The sequence below is a fragment of the Asterias rubens genome, chromosome 5, assembly GCF_902459465.1.
Source record: "Asterias rubens chromosome 5, eAstRub1.3, whole genome shotgun sequence".
Taxonomy (NCBI): Eukaryota; Metazoa; Echinodermata; class Asteroidea; order Forcipulatida; family Asteriidae; genus Asterias; species Asterias rubens.
In genome coordinates this window covers 17,833,070-17,845,744 of record NC_047066.1, presented here as the reverse complement: position 1 = coordinate 17,845,744, position 12,675 = coordinate 17,833,070, and the positions used below count along the sequence as shown (strand labels likewise).

Here is a 12,675-nt window from a genome sequence, read left to right as displayed (position 1 = left end):
AGGTCGCGTGTCACGCCCATGAATTAACACTTTTTACCGGTCATAAACAAAGTTTTATACACACCCACGTGACGCGCTCTCCACCAATAGGAATAGCGAAACTGTCTGAGGTATTTATGAATGTCATATAAATGTCAATGTTTTAGTTCATCGTAATCATTTTTGTTGTAAGGGGCTTTTGATTGTTTTTGTATTGAAAATGTGCGGTATGAATGTCATTTTTATTTTAAATATACAGGACTGAATTGTAAATAAGCAATAATTTAATAATTTAATAGTATGTTAAATTTGCATGTAATAATTATGAGTGTATAATTACGCAAGGACTAATACGAAAGTGTTTTTTGTTAAAGTCTGGTGGAAGTTATGCATTTAACTTGGACTCTCACTATCAAACACAATCTACTTTAGAGTGTTAGTTGAAGGTCAGTTAATTGTTAAGCAAAATAAACACAGGGGGAAAGTTAGGAAGGAAAATATGCATTCGGCCATCACTATTTTAGGGATTAATTTGATTTTGAATGTAATTGCCTTTTTAAATTTTGTTTTATATTAGTGTTAATGTTCTTTTTGAAAAATTGGCAGCTGTAACACTAAATTTTGACCGTTAAAGAGGATAGTTCAAGCGCACATTTTACAGAACTCTTTTGAACAGTCAAGCCTGGTTCATACTTTCTGCAATGCCATCCGATATTTGACGTCACATCTGTTTTCGCTGCGAATGTATCGTAGGAGTTGAGCAACTTGTATGAATTATTCGTTGCAAATTTGTGATGTCAAATTTGGTATCGCAATTGCAGGGAGTATGGACCTGGCTTAAGTGTTATGAAATAACCTGAGACCAATTTCATGGCTCTGCTTACCAGGCAAAGACTCAGCACTTGCGGAAGCAGGGAAGTCTGTCAAGCATATTTCATGGGTAAGCGGGGAAATTTGGCTTGTGGGTGTGGTACTCCATTTTACTTTGGCGCATGCAGAATGGTGTTGGTAAGCGCAGAATTTGGCGGTAAGCAGAGCTATAAAACTTGGCCCTGATTACGTTAATTGTTAACAACAGACCTTGATATTAAGAGATAATGCATGGCTTAAGTTCAAGTCTAATTTTCAGGCCTTTATCTCTATAGATGTGTTAAATTATTTTTAAAATAATGAACTTTTGAACCTTAATACTGTTATGCACTAATTTACATGAAATCAGGATGCGTACCATATGGTAATTTTTATGCATGTTTCACCTAATCATGTCACTTTCGCTTTTAAAAGCAAAATGCAGAACAATGACATTTAAAGGCAGTGGACACTATTGGTAATTACTCAAAATAATTATTACCATAAAACCTTTCTTGGTGACGAGTAATGGGGAGAGGTTGATGGTATAAAACATTGTGAGAAACGGCACCCTCTGAAGTGCCATAGTTTTTGAGAAAGAAGTAATTTTCCACGAATTTGATTTCGAGACCTCAGATTTAGAACTTGAGGTCTCGAAATCAACCATCTAAACGCACACACCTTCGTGTGACAAGAATGTTTTTTTCTTTCATTCATACATGTATCTCGCAAGTTCTATGACCGATTGAGCGCAAATTTTCACAGGTTTGTTATGCATATGTTGAGATACACCAACTATGAAGGCTATTCTTTGACAATTACCAATAGTGTCCACTGCCTGTAAGGTGCTCACCTAAGGCATACTTATTATAATAACAGTTTCTGTTAAGCAGGGAAGGAATTATGCAACCAAATCCACTAGGTGTTTATTACTGGTGCTCACACTGTGAACATTCCATGCTTTTCTGTAGTTAGAGATGTTTCAAAAACCATTCCCAGATTCATTAGAAATTGTTTTGAGAGCTGTTTTTTTGCTCTGGCGATTCCTATATAATAATCTCTGATTCACTATCAGAAGAATAGAATCTTTCCCCTGGTTTTGCTTGGTTTTGATGGATTTAATACCACCTTGTAGGAAGAATCTGCACAGCCAAATCAAATTTATTCCTTTCCAAACGAAACCTTGGTACTTATACATATACATGTACAGGGTTTTTATCCGTTATTAAAGTTGTACCGGGCAGTTTCAATGGAGTGGTAAGATATCTGCTCTTGAATGGCAAATGTTGTTAGTTCAAATCCCAACCGTTGACTTTTTTTTCACAGAAGTCATGGAAAGTGCAGAGTAAATTGTGTTTTTTGCACATGGTTGAATGGGTAGAACTTATAACTAGCCCAACTTTGTTGAAGTTCTAATGTAAACACAATTGAGTGTGGTTAGCACATAGTGCTGTATTGATGAAGCTGTCTGGGCTCCATGATTGTGGACAGTTTGTCCACTGTTTATATTAAGGCTATTTTTTCATCAGTGCTTTGATAATTTGTTTTATCTTTCATGCATTACATGTATGTCATCTACATGAAAATGGACATTTTAACTCAAATATAAACAGTTGGTGTGTGAACTTTGACACATGTAACTCAAAGGCAAATAATCAGTCTTGCCATGTCTGCTCAAGGCAGTGGCATTATTCACTCCGAAAAAGACGCTGTTGTAAACCCATCCGTACAGACTGTGCGTAGTGTGTGTAAATACACCGCACGACCCACCCGTATACACGGTCACATCGCTGAACACCCATCGTACGACTACTGTGCACAAGTCATCCGCACTCGTAACACTAACCGCACGGCCTGCGCATGCGGATAACTCATGCGGCCAGCTCATGCGGATGTGTATGGGGCGTCGTGTCGTGTGATGCGGTTACACACATTACACACACTGTATGCGGGTGGGTTTTGTACAGCGGTGGTCTTTTTACGGAGTGAATAATTGGACTGCCTTGAGCAAGGCTATGACACGTCCAATTTTACGGCTGCGGCTGGTGCTAAATTGTTGATATGGGCATCCTACTCCTAAATACTGGGTACGTTTGTTTAGCTTCCCTGGGTCAACACCGCAGTGCTCACTCGGGTGAGCCCCTGACAAGAGCTAATCAAACGATCACACTCGCCCTCTCGTGGTGACGGCATGCACCTCAGGTCACCCCCAAGTGACCCACTCCACAAGCAGGGCACTGGGGGCTGACCCGGGTGAGCCCCGTCAAAGCTATTCGAACGTACCGGGGCAGACCGGGGTCGACCCAGGGAAGCTAAACGAACGCACCCAATGAGTAACGAGCTTCCCGCGACACTTGCTATTTTCTCGCAAGACTACTGCTCTCGCTCTGGGCAGTCTCATTGGGGGAGTAGTCGGCAGCCAGCAGCTTCGTGCGAGGGCAGTATTCTGTCGCAGAGACCTGAATCATTACCCCACAACCAGGGAGACTTGGCTACAAGTCTAGCATAAAGTGCGGAGTGCCATTCGTTTTTTTAGATGGGTAACTTTTTATAAAATGAGTGGATTACATTTTTAATAATTAACTGTGTGTGCAAAAGTCCCGATCAAGATTTCTGAGAAATTTGTATCAATGCAATTTATTTTATATTACTAAATCATGCTTTAAAAATTATCAGATAGTTTGTTCTATGATGGTGTAGCTGTGTAATAATAAAACCTTAATAAAATGTTTTTATACAATGTAGTTATTTTTTATGTATTCAAAAATGTGCTTGAAAGATTGTAAGTTAAGATGTTTACAGATTTGCATATTATGTTTTAATCTGTGCTGGCTGGGGCAATTTAATAAACAACTCTAGATTTAACTAGTTATTTACTGTTTGCTTTGTTTTAATTTTCTGTTTATTAAAGATACCCAACATGTCAATGCATTGGTCAATTCCATAAAGCTTGTATTGGAAAATATTAGTCAGTAAATTTAGTCGCAAAACTAAACTTCTTTGTGACTTCATTTCACAATGCACTAAGATCCACCATAGAATGAGTTTTCAATACCACTTGGTGATTTGTATTGTGATGACACACTTTGCTTAGAAGTATGGGGTGAACAAAGAAAAATTGACTATAACAGGGTTTGAACCTTCGACCTCCAGATTAACGTGCCAGTGTCCCAGGGAATTTTGTACGCTGGAGATTATGTCCCCCATATGGGAAATTAGAATGGGCTAGAGGACATAATGTCCTGCCACACTAGCGCTTAACAAACTGACTTGGGGCCAATTTCATAGCGCTGCGAAACACACACAAATTTGCTTAGCATGAAACTGTGGCCTCGATAAAAACAGAATTACCAACCAAATTTCCACGTGTTATGGAGGATAAACAAACAACAGCTGAATACAAGTAACAAGCAATATGCAACAAATGGAAATATGGTTGGTAATCCTGTTTTTATCAAGGAAGAATTTTCATGCTAAGTAAGTTTGTGTGCTTAGCAGCGCTATGAAATTGGGCCCTGCCTAGCCCTATTGTTGATGGTCTCCCAATTTTACAATTTTACCTTTGTTTGAGGGGTGGGGTTGCAAGTCTGAAGCCAAACGCTCCTACTTTCATTGGTATTTGCTAGTGAGTTGATCAAACATTTAACTGCAAAGATTTCATGTGGTGGAGTGATCATGCTCAGAACTACATACTTGTTCACTGTGTAGATGCGTTTACCACGTACATGTACATCTATCATATTGCAGCATGGCATAGTGAATCTATCATTAAAGGCATGAATACTATTGGTAATTGCTCAAAATAATTGTTAGCATATTTGTTAGCGATCAATGAAGAATTTATACTATAAAACATTTTGAGAAACAGGTCCCTCGGAAGTAATGTCATTTTTCGAGAAATAAGTTTTTTCTCGCTAAAATATTTGAATTTGATTTTGAAACTTTGTATATAAGCATCTGAAAGCACACAACTTCGTGGGACAAGGGTGTTTTTCTTCCATTATTAGCTCGCTACATGTACTTCAAATTTTCAGGTTTTTTGTTATTTTGTGCATATGTTGAGATACACCAAGCGAGAAGACTGGTCTATGACAATTACTGAAGGTGTCCAGTGTCTTTAAAGACATGAATTGTCAGAGAGTAGGAGGGTGGACTGTGAACTCTGTTGATGCATTCACCACATGATATCATTGCAGGCTGGTGTAGTACATCTATCATTCAAACCTGTGTAGACGGTATTGAATGGTATGACAGTAGGAGGGTTGACTGTGTACATTGTGATTCACCACATTGTATCAATTTCAGGCACAGTGAATCTATTCCAACTAGGGTGAAACTGAATTATCACATGGTAGAAGGGTAACTTACTGCAGTCTTCACTACTCACATTACAACAACAAAAACATACAAACTCAAATCAATGTTTTAAATTAATATTCATTTAGCAAGTTTAATAATAAACATTGTTAAAAATGGTGCTACATTACGATCTACTATTAATACATTCATACACTACATTAAACATCGAAAAAGACAAAGTAGACTAAAGGGACGATGGCAAAACTGCTTCCTCAAAATTGTAAAATGTTCAATCATAGGTTCGTTGTTTGCTGCTCATTGGCTCAATAAAGATGTTCCTTTACAATAAATGATATTATGTATTGAGCCTTTACACCCTTTATGTGGCTACTGATGATGCCATGCTCATAATCTTGTTAATGCCATGTCACCTAAAATGTGCAGTATACTGCACATACACAGGGAAATTGACTCCCAAAATGGTAATACAAAGATTATTGTAAATACTGTTTGAAGCTTTGCACGGTGTGGAGAATAAGAGTAACTATAAATTAAACTTGCGGGTACAACCATTAGTAAAATCTCATATGAAGGAGTGTTGGTTCTGAAAACTGGCTCTAATGATGATGACATTAGGTGAATTGGGTGAATAATGAGGGCCCAATTTCATAGCTCTGCTCACCACCAAATATCTGCACATTCGTACGCATTCCCTGCTTATAAAATTATGTGAAATCTGCTTTACGTAAGCGTGGATTCCCTGCTTCTGTAAGCATCGGTTTGCTTTACAGTAAGAAAGAGCCATGAAATTGGGCACAGAAAGCCTTTGGGGGGACATTTTCCTGCAATCAATCCAGGCATTTCTCTTCTGTGTATCTAATGGATAAAACCAAAAGAAATAATATAATTGTATGCGATTAGTGCTTTTACCAAGGAACACCTCATACAAGTATTTGAGACTTTTTTATACGATTCTGGTTGTAATTTTGTTAAGACTGAAGAAAAACAAACTTAAGGCCGTGTCCGAAACTGTGACTTCGGGTTCAGCTACGGCTAGATCGCACACATCTGCCTATTCTTCAACACTGGCAGACGCACTGATCTAGCTGTAGCCAAACTCAAATAACGAACACGGCCTTAAGCAGTCTTCTTAAATTTCAAGACTAACAACACCTCAGCCACCGAAGAAAAAAAACCTACAATGTATAAGTACTTTTTCTTTTGATTCAAAGCATGGGCCATCACGACAATCTAATTGTATTATATACAATGTTTTATAGATCAAAAATCTTAACAGTGAAACTAACAAAAAAAACAAATAACAATAACAAATAAATAGGAAATGAACAATTTGTGAAAGGTGCAATTGTATTAAAATAAAAGGTCTCGACAAAGGCAAAGTGACCAGGAAAAAAAGGTTTTCAAATTGCAAACAATAGTTTTGGGGAAAAAAGGTGTTTCAAATGAGTCATTGCAGCCCTTAGTGGGTCTACATACCCCTACAGGCGGTGCTGCAACCCCCACCCCTACCCCTTCATGCTGCTCAAATAGAGACACTTCCTATAGGGCTGGAGTCACCATCAAAACTGGCCTGGCCAGTCCAACAATATCCCCCTTCCCCCTGATAGATGACAATAAATGAAACCCTAAAACAAGTTTCATTTATGTCTAAATGTGAGGGAATACTTAAAATCATTTTAATATGAAACGATAATTCTTGCATCAGGATTCAAGGTTATAATTTTAGGGCTTGTGAGACCCATGAAGAAATAAATAGGTGCCTTATTTAGGATATGAACTGCTGTGATTTACCACTACACAAAGCTTGGCTGATGGTAACAAAAAGCTTCATTGCAAAAATTACATTATAACTAGAGAAGGGATAACATTTTAAGATTCTGTACGAGATAACAAAGCAAGCAGCTTTTACTGATTGGACAAGAAGACCAAAAACACTGTATTTCTTCTTCGATTATGTAGTTACTTGCTGAATGAGAGTGTTTATAATAGGAAAACTAGCCAATACAGAATTAATCGGAATAAGTTAGGAGTGCGTATTTGTTTAGAGCACAGACCAAGTTATTGACCCAGTGCAAAATTCACTGGACTCGGGCCAGTGGGTGTTTTAGGCATTGTTGAATTATTCCAACTACATGTAAGTGTAAATCCAAGTAAATTTTGTCAAATCATAAAAATTACATAAATGTACAACTGTACAAATACACATGTACAAGCAAACATACTGCACTGTGGTATCTGATATTTTATACAAAAATGTTGCGATAGGGAAACAAATTAATGCTTTAGGGCCACACACAAACCTCACTAACCATTAATTTACATCAGCCCCCCCCCCCCCCCCCGAAATAAAACCAAAATATTAATAATACGAAATCTCCAGTCCAATAAAATTAAACCAAAAACAGGAAAGGTTTTTTTTTACAGCCAAAAGCACACCTCTTTTTCAGCACAGAATCAAACCCGCTTAGGAGAAGTATATTTTACGCAGAGACATATATGTTCATATTGACTAGAGAGGTAACTTGACCCGTCTTTTGAAGCTGTGTGTGCACATCCATGTTTGTGTGTTACAAAGTGTGTAGATAGAACACACTTCAGAATTCTGCTCTAGAATTGACATAGGATTCGAACTGCCTCTAGCTGCCGGGCAACCTCGGAAGTCTAGTTGGTAAGACACTGCTCTAGAATTGCAAGGGTCGTGGGTTCGAATCCCACCCGAGTAACATGCCTGTGATATTTTTTTCACAGGACTTGGGAAAGTACTGAGTATACAGTGCTAACACACATCGGTGTATGGGTAAAAAACCAAAATTAATACACTTCAGAATGTGTGTACTTATGCATACATATGTAGCCCAAACCCTCATTCACAGTTTCAACACAATGCTAGTTCTACGACATGCTCATGCCTCTAACGTTATCGCATCAAGGAGGCTTCAATAATGTTTGCATGAGGAGTCAAGAGTTAGCCCTCTCGTCAATACATACAGTTCTATAATTTCATGCCAAAAAATCATGCATTGCCGATAACAGACTCAATACAAAATAAATGCTTAGCAGATCAAGTTATAGACCGTATTGAATAACCCCTTTGCTGCTATAAAAGTCGCCATCTTGTAGGTCAAACCGTATGAGCGTCTAAATGCGTACATCAAAGAAACACGCAGCACGCAGCATTTCCGGTTTGATTTCCACGGCTCAAGCACGCACACACGCACACGCTCGCAGACGCCATCTTGTAGGGCAAATATTTGAACGGTGATGTCATATTCAATACGGTTTATTTAGGGGAATATCTGCTACAGCAATGATGCTGGAGCTAAAACCTTCATGTATACATGGATTATGGTAATAATAATAATAATAATAAGACTTGTAATGCGCACATATCCACCCTGCTGGGTGTTCAAGGCGCAGGTACAAGCTAACTTCAAGGGATCCCTTCAACAATTTTATCAACAGCTGTTTTCCTTCATGAAAGTTGATATCTATTTAATGCATTTTTGAGTTCATCAAATAACCTTTACTTTTTACTTCATGAATAATAACATTCCAGATCTCTTCAATGGTGCATTGATCATTTATAAAACCAAATGATCAAATTTACTTGAGGAATAAAATAATGCAATCAAATATGCATCTGGTGGAAATTGATTTTGCCAAACAATCTTACACTACATGCTACTAGATAGAATGTTATCATATACATGTATAGCTGTGTTGATATAAAGACCTAGGTCCTCTTCGTAGGATACTATCTTTTCATTGGGGCTCTATGATACAGGTTGTTCCACTGTGTTTGTTGTGCTAGAATCTGTAGGCTTCATAACGTCTGGTAGCTCAGGAGGATTGGAGTATGGTACTGGGTCTAGCGACTCAAACTCATCGGTGTCACCTTGGCAAAGAAAAGGCAAAACTTGGGTTAGCTTCCATTAGGACAGTAAAACAAGGGTGGCTGGTCACCTTGCCTGCAGGAGAGGTAATGTTCTAATATCAAAGTCTAATATGGCGCACGTATCACCCAAATAAGATACTCAAGGCGCTGAGTACATATAAACTTTCAGAAAGATAGGTTATTGCAGTGATGAGTTCTGAGACCCAATTATGAAGCACCTTTTACAATTACAAGGTGCTGCGGCGCATACAGCAGCAGCAGCCAGGAACACCAGGGCGAACCCCCTTCTCTTTGCGATAAGTGCACTGGGTTGTTTTACATGCGTTACACAACACATGTGACCAATGACTTTACGTCCCATCCGAAGGACGAAGCAATGGTTAAGTGTCTTGCTTAAGGACACAAGTGTCATGGCTGGGGATTCGAACCCACACTCTGCTGATCAGAAACACCAGAGTTTGAATTCGGTGCTCTTAACACAACACTTCTACAAAGTTATAGATGGAGTGGTGACTACAGACATGGAGAAGAAGTAGACATAGAGAAGATGTCCCAGTTGTTTAGAGCATCGAATTCAAGAGTGTGGGTTTGAATCCCGGTCATGACACTATAAATGCTTCTCTTCACCCAGAGGTATAAATGGGTACCTGCGAGGGTAGAGGTTGATACCGTGTATAAAAAAAAACCTTCAGAGGGTAACAGCAGCTCGGTTGTATACTTTCCCTAGGAAGCTGAGAAAGAACTGAAGTTATATAAAGAGTTTCCATTTGTGCGAAGTGGTTTTACCGATAACTTGCCCTTAACATTCTGTGTTGGGCGAGTTTAACAACGGTGGACATGTTGACAAATTTGGAACATAGCTCACTTTGTAGTGTGAACGTTGCATGCACTCAACATGCTTTTAGGGCCAAGTATATAAACAGACAAAAGGCACTTTGGGATTATCCAATAATCCCCAATTCCAGACCTTCAAATCTACAGACTTTTATAATTTGTCAGATTAACCAGGAATTAAGCCATTTATTAAGTAGTTTCAGCTTACCATCAAGCTTGAAAGTCAAGCCAAGCATTGCTGGGGCCTGTGCTTTTGCTGTGTTATTCGTGAGTCCACAGTCTCCGAGGGTCTTAGTGTTGTCTAGTTCCTCCTTCTCCCTGAATAATTTCTGCTCATCTGGTGATCTCTTTGTGATACCTTCAATGATTTTCTTCAGTTCATGGACAGTACTCGTCTCTTTGGCATCGGTGAAGATCGTCATCTTCTGCCGTCTTATCATGAGGAAGACGTCCTTCAAGAAAGAGACACAAACACAAATGAACAAAATGATGGGAAAAGTTTCCATATGGCGCCCCCACTTTTTCAGTTGATATGGAATAATAAAGTATCTATTTTACCTCAATGAGATATCCCTTTTTGTAAAATGAGTGAAATAGTGGTGGCGTCATACAGAAACTAATCCTAATCCAAATGATATGTAGCTTACTGCTAGTGCTAAGATTTCTTTCAAAAAGCTGTCACTATTTAAAGTCACCTGGAAGTGGTATTTTGTCAAAATAAAGCTTTTGTCACTAAAATATGTGTTTTGATGAGTGGAATATGAATAAACAACTTACTAAGGTTTAAAAAAATTTGTTCGACTTCCCCACTAGCTGGAAAAATTGTTGGGATGGCCTCATGTTTTAGAAAAGAACTTTTCTCGTCATGTCAAAATGAGTAGTGTATTCCGGATTCTCGAAGCACGGCGGCTCGAAGTGTTTGCTGCACAACGCTGGAAAAGACTTGCAAACTGACCCCATCTTTAGTTGTTTTGCTGCATCCAGCAGCAATACACCGGTCGACATTGCCGGAAAAATGCAAGAAAAAAACTTTTTTGAAATTTACTAACTCACGACTAGGACTTGAATGTACTTGCACGTACGTGTGTTCGATGTTCAATCGAGGCAAAGTCTGCCTCGATTGACGTCACAAAAGGGGTAGGCGGAGTCACCCCCACACAACTTTTTTCTTTTTCTTTTACATATAAATCGTCACAAACAAATCCTCAAACAATTATTTTATTGTTCAGAAACATAATACTCAAAATAAATGTTTGAAGAAAAAATATCTATTTCCAGGTGACTTTAACAATTTGCTTGGACAGAAAACTTTTTCAGAAGAAGCAGATTTCCAGTCAATGGATACCTTACATCTACCTTGAACACTTCGTAACTTCTTACAAGACACTTCGTACCTTCTTACAAGAGACTTCATACCTCGTACTAATTCAGGATTTCTGTATCGACTTTGTACCTTCTTAACTTACAAGACACTTCATACCTCGTACTTATTCAGGATTTCTGTATCATCTTATATGATTATTTTGTGATCAGCTGATTATGAAATGAAAACAAATCAAACCAATTATTATTACTTTGTAGGGACCAAGGAGCCATTTAGACGATTGCGAGATTGTTTGATTTTAATATTTTTAAACAATATAAAATGGATCATGATGGGCAGAAGATGTTGTCCTTACGACCTTGGCGGACACTAACTTGTACATATTTATTAACTTCACATTTACATTAAATTTACAAAGGACATTCACAAAATTACACAAAAAAACTCGCCGTCAACTCATTTTCGCGCCGTCAACTCATTAAATTTACATGAAAAATCTATAAAAAGGGGGCACGGAAGTGTTAAGTCTGGGCTAAACTACATATTTCTCATGGTTTTCGGTACAAATTCATTCACAAAAACGACTTTGTGTTGATAAAAAAAAAGTACCAATCATTGACATCTTGGGCCAAGACTAATCATTGTGAAAAAGCAAGATGGCGGTCGACAGTTTTTCGGCTTCCAGAATTTTTTTTCACAAGAAAAAAACTCAATTTTTATTCCGAAATATGACCTAAAACTTTCGCGAATGCTCTTTGAGCTGATACTTTACAGTTATATGCTTCTTTTGTGGATTTTAAATGTATATTGGAGGAGTTGACGGCGAGTTGACGGCGCAAGTGAGTTGACGGCGAGTTGCAGCAAGTAGTAGGACCCAAACTTGAAGTGACTCAGCTGCTGGTCACTTCAATCAGACAACAGAGATGTGGGGTTTGCATTAGGGTCTGTCACTCAGATTGAATCATTGTTACGTCATGTACACCTCACTAGGCTATGATTATGAAAGAATGGGTATGGAAAGTGGACTTTTGGGAAGTTGAAAATGGAAATGGAAACGGATATGGAAGTGATCAGTCTTTTATTTTTAAAACCAAATAAATAATCACTAGTGAAGTAAAACATGTTTAAATTAATTAAATAACTCCACTTGGAAAGGTCCTTGAACAAAAAATCAAAATCAAAACTCAGCTCAACCTTTACAATAACACAACAAAATAAACACTTGTTCGATTTATAACCCAAAAGCGTATCTTACCATTGTAAATGTAGTCACTTTTCCAGCAGACAAATAACTATCTTTTCTCTGTCTCTCTCAGAACTTGTTACCTAGACCGCATTACCAAAGAAATACGTCAACCTTTTCTCCAGGTAGTTTTGAGTAAGTACAATATCATCATCATGAGATTGATACTTTGTGCACGAGGTTGCAACAAAGGGCGCCCGCTTTGATTTAGAGCGTTAGTTGTGTACAGTG

At 38.2% G+C, this 12,675-nt stretch overlaps 1 protein-coding gene across 1 annotated transcript; it reads right to left on the bottom strand.

Annotated features, from left to right (window-relative positions):
• Positions 1-7,895: 7,895 nt before the first annotated feature.
• On the bottom strand, positions 7,896-12,562 carry LOC117289988 (elongin-B-like). The gene is made up of 3 exons (XM_033771191.1): positions 12,457-12,562; positions 10,086-10,329; positions 7,896-9,043 (listed from the first exon to the last, which is right to left on the bottom strand). Exons 1-3 carry the CDS (start codon positions 12,457-12,459, stop codon positions 8,922-8,924), a joined length of 369 nt encoding a protein of 122 aa, XP_033627082.1. The 5' UTR covers positions 12,460-12,562; the 3' UTR covers positions 7,896-8,921.
• Between the last annotated feature and the right edge of the window lie 113 nt (positions 12,563-12,675).